Consider the following 20,015-nt stretch of genomic DNA (forward strand, 5'->3'; position numbering starts at 1 on the left):
GCTCATCAATAAATCCCCAGAGCCCAGCATACTTCCTGGGACATAGAAGATAGGCACTTAGATTGGATAGATTAGATGGATGGATGATGGATGGATGGATAGGAGGCAGGCATGCCAGCATAAATGAATAAACAAATTAACAAAGAAATTAGGGACATACTTTACTACCCCAATAACTATAATTTTCAAAAAACAACCAAATACCCCAAACGGTTGTGGGGGTATGGGGCTATATCACTCGAGGCTGCCGTCCCAATCAAACCATATAGGTTTTGTTCCCTCCTCCCAAGAGGAGTGCTCTTTCCTTTCTCTCCATCCATAACATGCTGCTTGTCCCTCAATCAAGTGTTTATTTCATTTCCAGTAGACTTCACTGCCTAAAAGTCTACTTTCCCCACCAGACTTCTGGAAGGAAGGGACCTTGTCCTTCTCAACTTAGCATTCCTCAGCTTGTGCCACTTCCATCCTGAAGAAGTGCAAATATGTAGGAGGGCGTAGCACAGGCCCATCCACTCTTACCCTGAGCCAGCCTGGCTTATTCATCTTTATTCTTCCATCCTCACCATTTACAGTCAGGGTAAGGCTGCTAGATTAAGCAAGTGAAAACACAGGACACACAATAACATGTGAATTTCAGATAAACAATGAATCGCTTTTTTAGTATAAGTATATCGCATGCAATATTTGGGACACACTTACAGTGAAAAAAAATATTGTTCCTCTGGAATTCAAAATTAACTGGAGGAGCGCCTGGGTGGCTCAGTTGGTTGAGCGTCCGACTTCAGCTCAGGTCATGATCTCGCGGTCTGTAAGTTTGAGCCCCGTGTCGCATCGGGCTCTGTGCTGACAGCTCAGAGCCTGGAGCCTGCTTCGGATTCTGTGTCTCCCTCTCTCTCTGCCCCCTACCCCACTCATGCTCTGTCTCTCTCTTTCTGTCAAAAGTAAATAAACATTAAAGGGGCGCCTGGGTGGCTCAGTCGGTTGAGTGTCCGACTGCGGCTCAGGTCATGATCTAGTAGTCTGTGAGTTTGAGACCCACGTCAGGCTCTGTGCCGACAGCTCAGAGCCTGGAGCCTGCTTTGGATTCTGTGTCTCCCTCTCTCTCTGCCCCTCCCCCACTCATGCTCTGTCTGTCTCTCTCTCTCTCTGTTAAAAATAAATAAACATTAAAACAATTAAAAAAAAACATTAAAAAAAATTAACTGGACATCTCATATTTTATCTGGTGACCCTATTCCAGGTCCTCAAGAGTAGCAGATAGCCTGTAAGTAAGGCATATGGGTGGTGTGGGGGACAGAGGTGAATGTGGATGGAGATAAATGACCAGCCCAGTATAGTCCTAAGGCTTCAGGTAAGTGTAGAATGGGCAGTTACCAGGTTATCTGTGGACTCTTGTCCACAATGCCACGAATGAGCCAGCTCCCCCATGCTCCACCAGAGGACTCCTCATTAATGCCACGGGTCACATGAAAGAGACACTGTCTCTCTCCAAGCACAAGTCGTTTGGCTCCTGTGTCCCCCTGCCTGCCTCCTGCTCAGGGCTGCTTGTCCCGGTGTGCGCCTGAGATAGTCCATTCCCAAGGATAGATTTGCTCATTTAAGCCTCACAAAACCCTACTGGGTAGGTACTATTCAAATCTACATTCCACAGATGGGAAAGAGAACCTAGAAAAGTTAAGGAATGTTTCCAGAGCTACAAGGTGGTGGAGCCAGTAACCAGTCCTAGGCAATGTGTCCCCAGTGCCTAAGCTTGAAGCCACTCTCTCACTAGAAAGCCCAATTGCGAGGGCACCAGTGACTAGAGATGGAGTTAGCATTACCATGTTTCTTCCTCTACAGGAGTCGCCATATTAAAATCAGTGACCCTGATAAATAAGAAAGGCTTTCCAAAATGAATGCCACTAAAAGTCATGTCATGAGTTCTGTAAAATGGGTTCACAAAGATGCTATGCTTGGCTCAAAGGTTAAATTCCGAAGGACCCTTTCCAAACTGTATCTCCAAGGCAGTGATGACCCACGTGGACAGGCCTGGACATGCTCACGTCTAGAGCCAGTGCATCACACAAGCTGACCCATGCTGTGCGTCCCCTCCCAACACACAGGAAATAAGCCCTCCAGGCAAGGAAGAAGTAGGGGGAGTAGCATTCCTTTCTTGTGAGGTTCTGTAACTAGGGAGGGGATGGGGGCACAGAACAGAAGGGTGGGGGAAGAAAAGCTCTGATTTGAGAGTTTCCGTTGGCTCTGAGACTCCCTCTGGCTCATCAATGAGTCCTTTCAGGGTTCCCTCTCCCCAACTAACTTATCATTTCCTGTCCCGCACACTACATCCATTGATGGGGTATCAGCAAATCCCACCAGTTTATACCAGAAGGACCCAAGGAGACTGGACAGCAATGGGGGAGGTGAGGAGAAGAGGCAGGAAAGTAAGGAGTGGCTTTCCATCCCATATTATCGGATCAAGACAGGATTTACTGTAATACAGGAAGCTGGCTCACCTTTGACTCATCTCATTGGTAGAGTGATAAGGACAATGGGATAGTCAGGTACTTAAGGGCAAACATGCAGGCCTGGTCTCTCCAAGGTGACTCACCACCAAAGCCTGCAAATGAACGAGTAGAGCCTGGTTGTGAGGACCAGAAGTAGGTGTCTCTTCTTTGTGTTTTTATTGGCCTACACCAGGCTTATAGCCCTAAGGAAGAATCTAGAAACTCTCAGTTTTCCCTTCCTGGTATTGGAAGGGTTGCTGTTCAACTCACACTAATTCTGCCTTGTCTGGTGCCTGACTCTGTTACAGAGGTATAGGCCCCCTAGTGGTCACATCTGTGCTATGTGACCTTCTACTCCGGGCCACTCTGATTGGTCCAGAGAGGGCATGTGACCCAAATCAGGCCAATCCGAGTCTTCCCTGGGATTTTTCAACTTGAAACAGTCAGTCAGAGACAGTCTCTCAGGTGTTGGGAACTACAAGATATGAAATTCGGGAGTTGTTGACAGCCAAGTTCCTCAGAAATCTGAGGGCAGTGCCCAGAGAGAAGCAGAGAGCAGACAGACAGAAAGCAGCTGTAGTTTTGGCTGTTCTTGGAGCCCACTGCCTCACTCCCCTCTTTACCACCTGGCCAACTACACAACCTTCTGTGGTATACCCTTCCAACCAAATCTCCTTTTAGTGTGAGCCAGTAGGAGTGTAAAACTACCACTTGTGATTCAAAAAGGCCTAACCAAATTAGGTAGCATCAAGGGAGGTGTCTGCAGTGGAGCTGTGGGATCCCTAGTACCATCCCCCTGTGCAGACATCCCTGTGTATATTAGGGAGTCACACACATCATACACATGTACAAACATGGCAGCAAGAGCCTTATTCGGCTAGCCAGACACAGTGGTATGCCCAGTTTGTGTCTGTAGTTCAAGAAACTGCTTATTTTCCGTTTCTGTCTCTCCCGTGTGTTTGCTTTTCTTTGCCTGCAAAGATGTGGTGGCTTGTGTCTCACCCTGGATGTTTATAGACACATGTCTGCTCATGCACACAGCACCCACGGCCATCCTCCTGCCTCTCCACCCTGGTTTCCTAACCCCCAGGCAAAGGAGGGTGACAAAGCTTGACTGTTAAGACCATCAGATGAAGCCAACAAATACCTGTGTCTGCCTGCGACATTAAAGACTGAGCCAAGCTCAACTAGACAGGTGAGGTTCCCTCATTTGTCCCTCTGTTCTGACCTGGATGCTGACCCTGAGTGTTCTGACAGGGGTTCTCCGGCTGAGTAAGGACATGACAGAGGCCAGCCCAGCAGAGACTCAGGCCACGGTGGCTGGAACTGGGTACCATCCAAACTCAGACCAACTCACCTGCAGGTCAAAGAACTTGCTGTACCTCCGGTAGATGGTCTGGGATGTGGAGTCGGACCAGGTCACATTGATGATGTACACCTGTGGGGAAAAGGTAAGCACAAATGAGCGGGTGACTAAGGCTGAGCTTCAAGCTGTACCAGGCATCATTTAACATGACTGTGGGTGCACCATGGCCAGGACCATTCTTCTCATCTCTGTCCCCAAGACCTAGCATGGTGTCAGGTACCACACAGATGTTACACATGTTTATTTAAATACACACACACACACACCTAGAAAGATATCCAATAAACTGCTAAGGATGATTATCTTAGGAGAGTAGGATTACAAGTGGTTTTAATTTCCTTCATTTCATTTGTATGTATTTTATAAAACAAACACAAAATTGGAGTTGTCAAAAATGTCCACTGGTTCTCAAACTTTACATTGGATCAGATTCTGTAAGAGGCCTTTCTAAATTGCAGATGCTGGGGCCCCACTCTCTGAAATTCTGCATAAGTAGACCAGGGGTTTCAGGACTCAAGCAACTGCATTTTAATTTTTTTAAGGCTTTATTTTTATAGAGCAGCTTTAGGTTCATAGCAAAATTGAGCAGAAAGTGCAGAGAGTTCCCATACACTCCCTGCTCTCTCCTACCACTTGAGTGGTACATTTGTTAAAATTGGGCATCTATACTTTTTTTCCCCAAGATTTTATTTAAATTCAAGTTAGTTAACATATAGGGTAATATTTCAGGAGTAGACTTTAGTGATTCATCACTTACATATAACACCCAGTGCTCATCCCAACAAATGCCATCCTTAATGCCCATCACCCATTTAGCTCATCCCCCCACCAACTCCCCTCCAGCAACCCTCAGTTTGTTCTCTATCATTAAGAGTGTTTATGGTTTGCCTCTCTTTTTTTATCTTATTTTATTTTTCTGTCCCTTTCCCTACATATTTTTTCTGTTTCTTAAATTCCACATATGAATGAAATCATATGATATTTTCTCTGACTGGCTTATTTGGCTTAGCATGATACACTCTAGTTCCATCCATGCTGCAAATGGCAAGATTTCATTCTTTTTCATCACTGAGTAATATTCCATTGTAGAGTCTTCTTTATCCGTTCATCAGTCAATGGACACTTTGGCTCTTTTCATAATTTGGCTATTATTGATAGTGTTGCTATAAACACTGGGGTGCATGTGCCCCTTTGAATCAGCATTCCTGTCTCCTTCGGATAAATACCTAGTAGTGCAATTGCCGGGTCACAGGGTAGTTCTAACTTTTTGAGGAACCTCCACACCATTTTCCAGAGTGGCTGCACCAGTTTGCATTCCTACCAGCAGTGCAAAAGGGTTCCCCTTTCTCCACATCCTCGCCAACATCTATTTATTGTGTCCCGAGTTGTTAATTTTAGCCATTCTGACACGTGTGAGGTGATATCTCATTGTGGTTTTGATTTGTATTTCCCTGATGATGAGTGAGGTTGAGCATTTTTTCATGTGTCTGCTGGCCATTTGTATGTCTTCTTTGGAGAAATGTCTGTTCATGACTTCTGCCCATTTCTTAACTGGATTATTTATTTTTGGGGTGTTGAGTTTGATAAGTTCTTTATAGATTTTGGACATTAGCCCCTAATCCAATATGTCATTTGCAAATACCTTCTCCCATTCTGTAGGTTGCCCTTTAGTTTTGTTGACTGTTTCCTTCGCTGTGCAGAAGTTTTTTTATCTTGATGAGGTCCCAATAGTTCATTTTTGCTTTTGTCTCCTGGCACCTGTACTTTTAACAAACCACTTCTGCTGTAGTTGATTCTCAAAACCCACCCTGAAAAGCACTTCAGGTGACATTAAGCAATTCAGAGATGTGCAATTCATCCCAGTGTTCCTACGCCTTAACTCAGGGCCAGGCACAGACCAGAGCGAGTGCTCAGAAAACGTTTTGCTGCATTGGAGCACCTGAATGGCTCAGTCGGTTGAGCGTCCGACTTCGGCTCAGGTCATGTTCTCACGGTTAGTGAGTTTGAGCCTCACGTCAGGCTTTGTGCAGACAGCTCAGAGCCTGGAACCTGCTTCGGATTCTGTGTCTCCGTCTCTCTCTGTCTCTCCCCCACTCACACTCTATCTCTGTCTCTCTCAAAAATAAGCAGTAAAAAAAAAAGAAGAAAATATTTTGCTGCGCTGAACAATCAAACTGCCCTCTGGATGAGAGGCAGATTTGCAGGAGAGATGCCAGTGCACGTAAGATTTTTAAACTTGTCGGAAATGAAGGCGTTTCAGGACCCTATTCCTAATGTCTTCCCCACTTCCCAATGCTCAGTTAGGCTCTCCAAGGCTGCTGCCCCAGGCCACTCTAGAAGGCCTACTGGCCTAAGAGGTGGGCAGGCCTCCTGGCTGGAGAAAGAGAAAGTCCCCTGCCACATAATCTGGCCTACTGTCCCTACCATTTCTATCCCTTTTACTGAACTCACACCAAAGACACATCCTCCTGAGGGAGGCCTCAGTGAGAGGCACAGTCCCTTCACCCCCTCAGGACTAGTCTGCTGAACGTCCCCTCTAGTGCCTGCTATGACCTCTCTTGGGTTAAGGGCCAGCACAGAGACACAGTGAGACATCTACCTTGCTTCCTCCCTCAGAGGAGACTGAGCAGCTATGTCCACAGCTGTGGGTCCCTTGCCAGAGCGCCCATCAGAATCTCCTGGCAAGCTTCATAAAAACTCAGATTCTGGGCACCTGCCTAGTGATTCTGATTCAGTAGGTCTGAGGAGACTCCATCAGCGACAACAAAATGGGCAGAGAAGCCAGGGGTCTCAGCCACTATGAGAAGGAAAGAATGTTAGCAAAGAGAAGTAGAATTTAGATCCCTTGGCATCAGGGTAGATGAATTCACCAGAGGCCTGGAGCAGAGCTGTCTTAGTTTGTTTGGGCTACTATAAGAAAATACCATGGACTGAGTGGCTTACACAACAAACACTTATTTCTCACAGTTCTGGAGGCTGGAAGTCCAAGATCAAGGTTCCTGGTGAGACCCACTTCCTGACTTGCACATGGTCAATTTGTTGCCGTATCCTTAAGTGGTGGAGAGAAGGGGCTCTAGTCTCTTTCTCTTCTTACAAAGGCCCTAATCCCACCCCTGGGACTCCATCTTCACATCGTCATCTAAACCTTATCACCTCCCAAAGGCCCCACCTCAAATATCACACTGGGGATTAGGGCTTCGATGTACAAATTTGGGAAAACACAAATGTTTGGTCCACAGCAAGGGTTTTGCACACAGGGATATGGGGCTTTATGTCTGGTACTCAGTTAACATCCAAGCAAATGAGCCCTGAATCCTCAGTCCCTTCTCCCCCGCACTGAGCTCTGTTACAGAGGTAGCCTTGTTCAGAGCAGGGTTCGTTCCAAAATGCAACTAAGGAGAGGGCCATAAAGCAAAGCAAATAGTGAGTGTTGCCCCCGTGACATGGAGTATTTATGACATGTTTTGTGTGATCCTGATAAGAACGAACATTAAGTGAAAGGCCATTCCTATCTTCACAAACCCAAAATAAACTATCGTCTATTATTATAATAGATAGGGTTATGCTTTGCTTTATATCATATATAAACACATATCTCATATAATAAATGGTAGAAACCATTTTTAGGGAATGGTTACTTCATGCCAGCATAGCAAAACCATTGATATGCATTAGCTCATTTAATCTATTAGGTAGCTACCATTGTTATCTCCAGTTTGTACAGGAGGAAGCCGAGTTTCAGAGAAGCTACATAACTTGCCCAAGGTCACACAGCTAGTACAATACAGAGCAAAGGACTTGACTCAGGTCCAGTTGAGTCCAATCACCATGCTGTTTACCACACTGGACTATCTTCCTATATGTAAATTTAGGAGTGTTTTTTTTTTTTTTTTTAATGTTTATTTTTGAGAGAGAAGGAGTGGGGAGAGGGGCAGAGAGGGGCAGAGAGGGGCAGAGAGAGAGGGAAACAGAGAATCTGAAGCAGGCTCCGTGCTGTCAGCACAGAGCCCAGCATGGGGCTCAAACCCATGAACTGTGAGACCATGACCTAAGCTGAAGTCAAACACTCAATCGACTGAGCCACCGAGGCCCCACAGGAGTGTGGATATTTAAATCAAACTACTTAATCAGGACTGAATGATATCTTTCTTAATAAATTTCTGAATGGCCTGAAAAGTCTGTGTACCCCTTGCACAGTGGATGAGCCTAGAGGATCATGGGGGAGTCATGTCAGCCCTGAGAGCCTGAGAGAAAGAAGAACTTGCGGCCCAGACAGAAGTCAGTGGTTAGGAATGCTACAAAACCAGACGAATGCAGAGGAAACCCTCATAACACAACTGGCTTCATTGACTGTGGCCGGATGCTCTGAAGTTTTCACTGGGGTTTTAACCCACCCCATCCCCCCAGCTGACTCCCAGCTCCTTGCCCCCCAAGTCCTACCAGCTACATCTTCCCTCCCGCAGGTCCCAGGCAGGGAGCAGATGCTGTATGTGGCCAGGTGCTGCCTTCCTGACCTCTGCCTGGGCAGAGGCACTGTAAGGAGGCCCCAAGGGGCAGTGCCCTCTCAGGAGAGAGCCTACAGACCATTAGACAGCAGCCTTTCTCCCCGGCCAGTCAAGCGGGGCCCGGAGGAAGGGCTTATCTGGGGCTTAACATGACCCATGCTCCATCCTCCCCAGTAATTAGGGGCTTCCCCTCACCTCCCAGGAAGAATTAATTATAGGCTCACAGCCTCTGGTGGCTGGGAGGTCTCTCCTTCTGCAGAGGAAGAAACTCAGACCCGGGATGGTGATTTGCCAAGGAAGAGGCACACGTTCTGGAGACAGCCACACATGGGTTTCACTCTCAGGACCTTCCTTACTGGCTGTGAGACCTCAGCCCAGCCTCTCAGGCCCTCAGGTTCCTCTTCTACTCAATGGGCACAGGCTTTGGGGCTCTGGGCCTGACCCACTAGGCTGGTTACCGTGGCAGGTGTGCTCAACCTGTTAGTGCCAGAGCTGGGACTAGAGCCCAGACCTCCCAGTTCCCAGGCCAGGGCTAACCAGCACATGGGAGCACACTCCCCCCAATCTCTTCCACCCTGTGGAAAAGTCCTTTCCCTTCACAGGGAGCCATCTCTCTCTAACCCTTGACCTGAATCCACACCAAAGACAAGCCCCCTGGAGAAAAAGCAAGAGGGCAGGGTGAAAGAGGTTGTCCACGTGACCCGTGCCAGCCACAGCCAAGCCGTGCTTCCCCTCAAAACACATTTCTTTCCTTGTTGGGCAAAGGATTGCTCCTGCTAACGTCTTGCCTCCCACTTCCCATGCTCGGAGCGAGCATGAGGTGACTTGGGTGCAGGGGTACAGAAATGAGCCCCATCCCAGGTCCTCCCAAACTTTTAGGATTTACCAGGCACCCCTGGCCTCCTTCCTGGACAAATGCTCTAAATCCTGAGTAAGAGAAATGGTCAGAGACTTCCCTGGAAATAGAAACCCAGAGATCCAAGGACAGTCTCCAGACCACTTTCTTTTATCTGGGCAGCCTATTTCAAAGGCTTGTCTGCTTTCTTCCAAACCTTGAACCTCTTAGATTATCATTCCAGATGAGCAATGGATATGCAAAATTCCAGCCCAACCCATACACCGCCCCCCACCCCCACCCCCACACCCACATTAGAGTTTCTTAAGCCTCCCTGAGCTGGCTCTAGTGGCACTAGAAACCCTAGAGATAAACCCCAGAGAAAGAGCAGGTGGAGGGGAAGGGGGACAGGGCAGAGGTCATCAGGGAAAGCCAGCTCTGTTTACCGGGCCTGCGTCAGGGGCCCAGATAAACTCTCTTCTGCTGCAGGAGCAGACGAGATAACATTACCTAGCAGCTGGTTCTCAAGAAAGGTTTGCAATTAAACATCCTGCTTCCACACACTTTGCTGGGGGTTGTGTTTCCCGGGTGGAGTTTCCCTTTCTTCTGGATTTTAAAAAGAACATGGATTCTATTTCCCCCATTACTGGCTGTTTCAGGCAGATGGTAGGCATCTTGGAAGCCTTGCTGTCGACCAACAACTGCATCCAGCTTTTCTCGGAGAGGAAGCTCCTGAGTCTCATGTTCACCTGCCTCCCTTACCCTCTACAAGGAGGATCTCTACCCCAGACACAACGACGGAAACTCTCAGCAGACACCTGGCACGATGTCTTGGTCCAACCGGAGTGCCCACCCACTCCGGACCACCTTCTGTCTGCTCAGCTCATCAGGCCCAGAAATGTCTGAGACTGCCACGGCTTCCAAGTCTTGCTCGTTTCAACAAGAAAACAGTCATGATGCAAATTAGACCCACAGCTCAACTCCAGAGCACCGAGAATGACACCCAGCCCAGTTCCTGTGGAGGACTATAGGCTGCGACCAATGAATGACCCAAAGATATGGCCCAACTGTTCTTAGAAGGCCTAGGACCTGCCCCATGTTTAATTAGAAAGTGCCAGTAAGGGGTGCCTAGGTGGCTCTATCGGTTAAACGTCTGACTTCTGCTCAGGTCATGATCTCGCAGTTCATGGGTTTGACCCCCACGTCGGGTGGGCCCTGTGCTGACAGCTCAGAGCCTGGAGCCTGCTTCGAATTCTGTGTCTCCCTCTCCTTCTGCCCCTCCCCACTCACACTCCATCTCTCTCTCTCTCTCTCCCTCTTTCTCTCAAAAATAAACAAACATTAAACAAAAAATTTTTAAATGCCAGTAAATACCAATTGTTCCCTGTGCTGACAAAAAGTACAGTTGTTTTTTTTATTTGTCTTACTATTTATTTATTTTTGAGAGATAAAGAGAGAGAGAGACAGACCACGAGTGAGCAAGGGGCAGAGAGAGAAGGAGACAAAATCTGAAGCAGGCTCCAGGCTCCAGGCTCTGAGCTGTCAGCACACAGCCTGATGCGGGGCTCTAACCCACAAACCACGAGATCATGACTTGAGCTGAAGTTGGACCCTTAACCGACTGAGCCACCCAAGTGCCCCCAAAAAGTACAGTTAGAGGCAAGGAGTTAGGAACTATGGAAGAACTCATATATCTTTGTGGCACTGTGGCTCAGTTTACTAAGGAAGACCTTATTTTCCCTGGACCCTTGCCAGCTGCCCCTGCCCCAAGGCCAAATGGAAACTCAGTGACAATCTTCCTTCACCTGCTCACACTATAGTCCATCAGTTAGCTAAGACTAGGGCCAGTGAATACTGCTATACACGGTGTTCACCGTCCAAAGATGTCCAGCCAAGGGGACAAGTAGGGGCTGAAATCTAACCCATACCCTGCACCTCAAACTGTGTATGTCGGCTGGAAGCTGCGGGGAAAGGGGTGCTTTTTCTAATGAACAACACAGTGGTTCCGGTCAGGACACAGCACCCTGTTCCCCTGGGTGGGTTGTCACTGCTCTTTAGGGCCCCTGAGGTCACAATATCTCCTCAGGACCCAGTTCTTCAACCCCCTCCAAATCTTCTAGATGGAGGGATGCTTAACGTTTGGAACTGACTGCTAAACGATTTGGCCCCAAAAGTCTGAAAGAACACAGCCAGTAAAGGGGAGTTTACAGCTGGGGACATGATGGTTGCTCTGGCCCCTGGCTGGAACGGTTTCATCATGCCAAATTCTCCGAGAAGGTGGCGCCAGCCTGTCTAAGGTACCAATCAGCTCTAACCTTCTATTCAAAGGGCCCCATGTACGACATTCTACCCCAGGGAGGGGAGGAGTGGAACATAAGTTCCAAATTAGGCCAGACTGACCTCTGAGGTCCAGACCACCTGGCAAGGCAGAAGACCCCAGGGCTTTGCCCCCAATACAAGTGGCTACACCAAACACTGGGACGATGACCCCTTTCCTCCCTGCTGGGGCCCATAGAAACCCATAGTAAACAGTGGAGGCCATGGTGTCAAAGGTGTCACCTTGATGGCACCCAGAATCCACCATCTGACCTGGATCCACTGGCCTAGAAAGTCTGTGTCCATCTCTTGTGGTGCCCATAGTCTTTTTTTCACAATTAACCAGTTCTTATATCTCCCTTTGTTTGGTAATTGTTGGCTAAGAACAACCCAGCAATGGACACATGCTGTGTCCCCGTCTATTTAACACGCTCAGTATGTCCCTCCCAGCAGCAAGGGCAGCAAACATCTTCCCCAGCAACCCTGGAGTTCTCTCAGTCCTCAGGGCACACTGAAATAAAGACTGACTGGTAGATCTACTGGGTGAAAATCCGGGGGGTTTGAAGCACCAAAGAGGTCACTAGCAGCAAATTTTGCCCCAACCCCAGAAGAAATTCCCAGTGGCCAAGGGTAGAACACAAACATATCTGGCTCAGTGCAAGCATCTTTGCCAACCCAAAACCCAGTCGGCAAAATCAAGTTCAATAGCCTGTGGCCACTTGGCTAAAGTTTCTGAGCACTCTCAGGGTCTGGCCCTATTAAAATTCCAACCCCTCCTCTAGGGTGGGTGCTTGTTCTTGGAGTGGGGAGGATGGTGATGCTGCAGATTTGGGGGAACAACCACAACCTGGAAGCCCGGACTCGGAGGGTGACCCCCGCCCCAGCATGCACATGTACACATTGACCACTGGGTTAATGACCAGGTGGTAGAACCTTTCCAGTCCTCAGACCACCCTACTCCAAGCTCCCTCTGGACCTCATGTTTATGGACCGGTCACAGTAAATGCAGCTGCAGCCACCCCAGGAAGGCTCCGGGAAGGGTGGGGCATGTGCTAGGAGGGGCATGTGCTCCTCCCAGAACTACCCATCCACCAGCCACCAAAACACAGACACTGCCACTGTAGGCGTGCACTAAATGGCCCTCATCTTGGATAAAGGGCTTTTCAAAGGGGTTTGGAGAGAAGACAGTCAGCAGGCTCCTGTACCATATAAAACAACTTCAAGAGTGTTTTGTGGGTATCCATCACACTCAGTGTGGGTGCCTGCTATTGTCAGCACGGATCATGGGGCCTTGACTGTATTTAGCTTGGAGGGCAGTGGGTAGGCAAGAAGGTCTGGAAAAAGCCTCCATATTGCTTGTGCCTCCACTTACTACTCTGCAAGAAGGGGATAGCAGTAGTTACCTCACCTCTGAGCAGTTGTGAGGATTCAGTGAGCTAATCCTGTATCTCCCCATAAGAATGGAAGCTCCCGAAGGCTGATTATGGTATCCTAATGCTCAGCATGGTATTTTATGCCAAAGAGGTGCTCACTTAATGTCCCTTAAGTAAGTCAAGGGACAAAACAATCAGCAAATGTTGACTGAGTGCTTACCTAGTACGTGGTTTTATGCCAAGCTAAAAATGAGGCAAAGTCCCTGACCTCCAGGCTCTGACAGCTCAGTCAGACAAATCAAGTAGGGAAACAGTGCGCAATGGAGTCATGGGGTGCCAAAAAGTGAGGCCCAGAAAGGACCAAAGGTTGGCACCACGGAGGAGGAAGACAGCCTTGAAAGCATTTGAAGGAATTAAATGTTAGCGCCAACACTGCTCTGCTGTGTGGGCTTGGGCAAGTGCCATAGCTTCTCTGAGTCAGCTAAGTGTGGTTTATAATGGGAACTTCTCATCAGATGTGACGATGGACATGAGGTGCTCAGCACAGGGCCTGGCACATGGCAATCACCCAACCAACATTAGCTATTTAGACACCCAGGAAGAGAGAGAGAGAGCACGAACCAACTTCTTTCCCTTTGCCATGAGACATGGATCAGGACACCAGGAATTGGAAAAGGAAGTGGGAAACAGGGATGCAAATGGACAAGGGCGAGCGCGCGCGCGCACACACACACACACACACACACACACACACACAGCAGTGGCGGAACCAGCACTGGCCTGGGAAAGCAGAAAGCGCCAACATTAACTGCTGCCTGGAGCCAGGAAAACAATGGCCATCCTCAGGAGCACCCGCTGAAAGGATGGGCGAGCTGTGGCAGGCCTCTCTGGGTCGGAGGCTTTTTTTCTTCTTTATTTCATATTTCCTGCAGGGAAAATGAGTGTCTAAAGCAGGAGCTCCCAGGATTTACAAACCCTACACAGACCTTAAAAAAAGGGTTCAGCTGTCCAAGCTCTGTCTATATAATTCTGTTTTTATGACCCTTTTTCTTAGATTGGTTTCACTGGGAAGAACGCTAATTGCCATGCTCACTTTATAGAGCACTTACTGCTCTACAGGCATTCTAGGCCTAGCATTCTAGGCCTTGCTGAGCACTTTAGTCAGATTATCTCACTGAATCCTTACGATCAGGGAGGCGAGTGTTGTTATCATCTTCAGCCCACAAATGAAGACACCTAGAGAGGTAACTGGTCTACCTCGCTTATACTGGCAGCAGGCCATGAAGCTCAGCTTCCAATGTGCCACGACGACACAGTCAGATGTCATCCTCTTCAATAACTACAGAAAACTTGCTGGAACAAGCCAGAGTTCCTGTCGCAAGGGTTCGTCCTCATGGTTCAATGCTCTGTCAAGGGGTTACTTCATGTGTGGGTGATCTATCAGTCAGCACTGAGGTTACCCATGCACCAGGCTGGTAAGGAGGCCTGCGTGGGGACCAGCACTCTATCTTGCATGATCTGAGTTACTCTAAGTAACTCAGATGAAAAGTTCTTACTCTCTCTGAGCCTCACTCTCCATCCATAAAACAGGGGTGCTAATAACTGCTTCCCTGTGAAGATTAATGAGAACAGAAGAACCACCACCAACCAGTGCTTGGGATCCCATAGCTGCTCAGTAAATGTGATCTCCATTTTCCATCTCCTCCTTCATAGTGCCTGGCATGGTCTTTTGCGCTTAGAATTTTAGCCTCTTCCCTAGAAGTTTCTGGAGGCACCAGTTAGCCTGGGTCTTGAAAGGAACCAACCCACTTTGGGTTTCTAGAGCCCTGGGCGTGGTCCCTACTACATGCTTTCCAGAGTCCCTGAGGGCCCATGGTCGAACCTTTGTACCTTCCTCCCTCCAACTGTGCCACCACCCTCTGGTCCCAAGCCAGCTCTGATCAGAGCAGACAGGTCTGACCACCTTGCAACAGCAGGTGCTCCAATGGAGAGGCAGCAATAGGCAGTGAACATCTTGGCTCATGCCCAGGAGCCCAGAAAGGGTGGCAGTACGCCCAGACCAGGGGGAGAAGGCTCACCCTACTATGAAAACTGAGAAAAACTCTAGACGCATGTTGTCATTTGGGAGCTAGAGTCCTGGAAACCTTAAACAAAAGTTTCCTCTCCTGATCCAAAAAAAGGGTCATCCTCCTGGGCTTTCACGGGGTTTGGATGTAGCCCAGTGGGTCCAGAAAAGGATGAGAAATGAGGATTCTCACTCCACACACTCTCAAGTCAATGACTGACCTGGGCCCGCTGACCTGGACACACACATCCTGCGAGCATGCCCCACTCCCTCGTCACACCCTGGAGAACAAGGCAAAGGTTAACACACACAGCTTGGTTTCCTCTTCCTGGGAAACAGAGCAGCTGGGCAAGGCCAGAGGCCAGTGGCCTCCTCCACACACAGTGCGCAGGGGAAATGACCCCAGTGTTTCCTCCCCACCATCTGACACGCTCACACCTTCCTTTCTGCTGTGCTCAGCAAAGCTCAACTTTTGACACAGGGCACATAGCTGTTATTAGGGATTTTGTTAAAAGGGACAGAGGGGAACAGAGTGGAACAATTGTTTTGGAAAGCATTTTGGCAATCTCTATCCCAAACTTACATTGCCCTTGACTGAGTAATTTCACCTCTAATAACTTATCCACACAAGTGTGTGTATGCATGGGTGTGCACATGTGTGTGTGTGGTATGTGTGTTGTGTTTATATATATAAAGATGCTTATGGCAGCACTGGTTGCAAAAATAAAGAAAAAATAAGGAATACTGAATGTCTAGTGATTTTATAAGTGGTCAAATAAATTACGATTCACACGCCCATTCACGAAAAGGTGGATCTTTCTGGGTCATTTTGGTAAAAATGTCCACAGTACACTGAGAAAAGAAAACAAAAGAGATTACAAACCAGTATGTATGCAATATGATTAGATTTATTTGGGGAGATGGGTGTATGGGGGGGTTTGTGTGAGTGCACATACAGGTACATTTGAAAAGTCTGGAAAAAAAATACAACAAACTGATAAGTAGTTATTTGGGTTAAGAAAAGGAGAAATGGAATAATTTCACTTTATACATTTCTATCTTGTTTTATTTCTTCTGGACATGTATGCCTTTCATAATTTAAAGCAAAATTTCTATCTTATAAAATAATTGTGTCTTAGCTGATGTCGGCTCCTAAATATTCTGCTAACATCCAACATTTGCTCCTTCTTGGGGGGGCAGCAGGGGACTTCAGTTCAATGTTGAGCCCTTGAAGCCAAGGTCTGCACCCTGTGCACACATACAATCCCCTCCAAGTGCTTTAAAAACACTGCCTCCCAGGCCTTATCCCACATCATTTAAATCAGAATCTTAGAAGGTGGGATGGACACTGGTAGTTTTTGGAGTTCCCCAGGTGACTCTACTGGTTGTTACAGGTTGACAACCACTAAGGGGAAGCAGTACCAAAAATACCAATGAGCTAGCTGAAAGAAATACTCATTAAACAGAAAGCAACATGATGGTATAATTTGTACTATGAACAGTCAGCTCTGCCTTCAAGAGCACTAGTGAGAGAGTTTGTAGTCAGTGATTTTTCTGAAAGTTCCACCGACAATTTTGGAATTCACCAGCTCAAATGGGGAAAAGAAAACAAGGGGCTCATTTGTTCTGAGCTATGGCTGTGTTTCGCTTTCTTTGGCAGCCAGTGACCATCCTCCCCTCCGCAGAACCTACAGCAGTGCCTGAGGGGTCAGAGCCCAGCCCTTCTCGGCTCTAGGAGAAACAGCTGACAGAATTAGAGGTGCTGAACCCAGAAAAAGTATTTAAGGGACATACGACAGCTGGTTTCATATATTTAAACAACTACGAATATGGGAGGTTCAACTCCATTTGTACCCAAAGGAAGGTGGTGGGTGATGAGTGCAAATTATAGGAAAGCAGGTCCTTCCTAATGTCAGGAAGAACCTTCCAGCCAGAGTGGCCCCAGGATGGAAGGGGCTGTCTTAGGAAGGAATGGGATGATTCCTTCTGTGTCAGGAGATGACTGAACTCCTATCTGTGACATTGCTGGAAAATCCCTTCCCACTCAGCCCTCCAACCTCCCACCGTATGAGGCCAGAAACTCAAATTTTTAGCAAAATACACTAAGAATGCAGCTCCTTTAATAAAAAGTTTTCCGCTCTCAACAAATTTGGCCTGAGCACTAGCTGAGTGCCAGGCTCTGCCCTAGGTGCTGGACGTACAAGCAGTGAGCCAGTCTGTCTTCATGGAGTTTGCATGGGGAACATCAGGTACACATATAATCATTTCTGATGGTCCAATAAAATGGAGTATAGTCACAAGAGGGGAGGTGGCTACTTTAGACACATGGTCAGGGAAGGCCTTTCTCAGGAGTGGATGTTTGTGTTGAGACCAGAATGCAAAGAGCAAAGCACTGCCCACCAACTGGTGAGGTGGGTGGGACCTCAGTGTGACGCAATCCAAAATTGGAAGGGAACCCACCCTCCCCTCATATACAAAAGTTAACTCAAAATGAATCAAATACGTCCATGTGAGCAGTAAAACTGTAAAAGTCTTAAAATATAGGTGCAAATCTTCATGACCTCGGACTAGCCAACAGTTTCTAATATATGACACCAAAGCAGCAATCAAATAAATTGGACTTCATCAAGATTTAAAAGTTTTGTCCTTCAAAGGACAGCAGCAACAAAGTGAAAAGACAATCTAGAGAACAGGATAAAATATTTGCAAACCATATATCTGCTAAGGGCCTTCTATCTGGAGCATATAAAGAACTCTTTTTTTTTTTTTTAATTTTTTTTCTTTATTTTTTTATTTTTTATTTTATTTATTTATTTTTAATGTTTATTCATTTTTGAGACAGAGAGAGACAGAGCATGAACAGGGGAAGGTCAGAGAGAGAGGGAGACACAGAATCTGAAACAGGCTCCAGGCTCTGAGCTGTCAGCACAGAGCCCGACGCAGGGCTCGAACTCACGGACTGCGAGATCATGACCTGAGCCGAAGTCAGACACCCAACCGACTGAGCCACCCAGGCGCCCCTAATTTTTTTTTAATGTTTATTCATTTTTGAGAGACAGAGACAGAGTGCGAGTGGGGGAGGGGCAGAGAGAGAGGAGGAGACACAGAATCCAAAGCAGGCTCCAGGCTCTGAGCTGTCAGCACAGGGCCCAATGCAGGGCTCGAACCCATGAACTGTGAGATCATGACCTGAGCCGAAGTTGGACACTCAACCGACTGAGCCACCCAGGCGCCCCAAAGAACTCTTACAACTCAATAACCAACTTAAAAATGGGCAAAGGATCTGAGTAGAGTTTTCTCCAAAGAAGATATACAAATGGCCAATAAGCACAAGAAGAGATGTTCAACATCATTGGCCATCAGGAAAATGTAAATCAAAACCACGGTGAATTACCAATTCATACCTACTTAGGATCGCTATAATCAGACAGACAAGAGAATAATAAGTGTTGACGAGGATGTAGAGAAATTGTAACTGCCACACACCGCTGGTGGGAATATCAAATAGTGTCATTACTGTGGAAAACAGTCTGCCAGTTCCTCGAACGGTTAAACACAGAGTCACCATATGGCCCAGCAATTCTACTCCAGGGTATCTGCTTAGGGGTAATGAAACTCATATCCACATAAAAACCTGTATGCAGATGTTCACAGCGGCATTGTATTATAATATATTATACATTAGGGGCGCTCCTGGGTGGCTCAGTCAGTTAAACATCTGACTTCGGCTCAGGTCATGATCTCCCGGTCTGTGAGTTCAAGCCCCGCGTCGGGCTCGTGCTAACAGCTCAGAGCCCGGAGCCTGCTTCAAAAATTCTGTGTCTCCTTCTCTCTCTCTCTGCCTCTCCCCCACTCATGCTCTGTCTCTTCAAAAATAAACATAAAATATATATATATATTATATAATAACCAGAAAGTGAAAACAACCCAAATGTCTGCGAACTGACGAACAGGTAAATAAAATGATGTGGTACAGTCATACAAGGGAACATTACTCAGTTATAAAAAGGAAGGTACTGACACAGGCTACAACACGGCCGAACCTTGAAAACATTACGCTAAGTGAAAGAAGCGGACACAAAAGGCCACATTCTATATGATCCCATTCCTATGAAATGCCCAGAAGAGGCAAATCTATAGAGACAGTAAGAGATTAGTGGTTGCCCAAGGCTGTGAGCGGTGGCATTAGGGGAAATAGGAAGTGACTGCTAATAAATAGGGTTACTTTTTAAGAGGATGAAAATGTTCTAAAATTGACAGTGGTGATGGCTGCACACTATTTGTGGATCTACTAAAAACCATTGAACTGTATGCTTTAAATTGGTGAATTGCATGGTATATGAATTATATCTCAATAAAGCTGTTTTTAAAAACGGTAGAGGGGCACCTGGGTGGCTCAGTCGGTTAAGCCTCCGACTCTTGATTTCAGCTCAGGTCACGATCTCACAGTCATGAGATCTAGCCCCGTGTCAGGTTCCGCTAGGGGTGTGGAGCCTGCTTGAGATTCTCTCTCTCCCTCTCTCTGTGCCCTTCCCCCACTGTCACACACTCCCTCTCAAAAAAAATTAAAAACAAAATAATAAAACACACACACAAAAACAACACAATGCTGTTTAAAAAAAAAAAATTAGAGGGGCGCCTGGGTGGCTCGGTCGGTTAAGCGTCCGACTTCAGCTCAGGTCATGATCTCACGGTCCGTGGGTTCGAGCCCCGCGTCGGGCTCTGTGCTGACAGCTCAGAGCCTGGAGCCTGTTTCCGATTCTGTGTCTCCCTCTCTCTGTGACCCTCCCCCGTTCATGCTCTGTCTCTCTCTGTCTCAAAAATAAATAAACGTTAAAAAAAAAAAATTAAAAAAAAAAAAAAATTAGAAAGGAAAAGATGTCACTCTTGGTTAAGAAATTCTTGCCAGACAGCCTCCATCTCTCCATTCTTTCAGTGTGTCTAATTCCTTCAAGGACTAGTTGGGACCTGCTGCCTCCTAGAAGCCTCCCTGGACTGCCTCAGCCCTGATGTTCCCTCTGCCTCTTCATCTGGTACCCAGCAAGCTTGTGTAGGTAGGGGTCATGTCA

At 47.2% G+C, this 20,015-nt stretch overlaps 1 protein-coding gene across 5 annotated transcripts in view; it reads right to left on the reverse strand.

Annotated features, from left to right (window-relative positions):
- The window catches only part of SH3PXD2A (SH3 and PX domains 2A), a 243,427-nt gene that overhangs the window by 185,088 nt on the left and 38,324 nt on the right, over positions 1-20,015 (reverse strand). For 4 of the 5 annotated variants that reach the window (XM_045438782.1, XM_045438783.1, XM_045438781.1 and 1 more), the window contains one exon: positions 3,844-3,924. In XM_045438782.1, the coding sequence (XP_045294738.1) occupies positions 3,844-3,924 (81 nt within the window). Of the gene's footprint in view, positions 1-2,495; positions 2,600-3,843; positions 3,925-20,015 lie in introns of all 5 variants that reach the window. The other variant, XM_045438787.1, reaches the window with a different exon arrangement.

The sequence above is a fragment of the Leopardus geoffroyi genome, chromosome D2 (assembly GCF_018350155.1).
Source record: "Leopardus geoffroyi isolate Oge1 chromosome D2, O.geoffroyi_Oge1_pat1.0, whole genome shotgun sequence".
In the NCBI taxonomy this organism is placed as follows: domain Eukaryota; kingdom Metazoa; phylum Chordata; class Mammalia; order Carnivora; family Felidae; genus Leopardus; species Leopardus geoffroyi.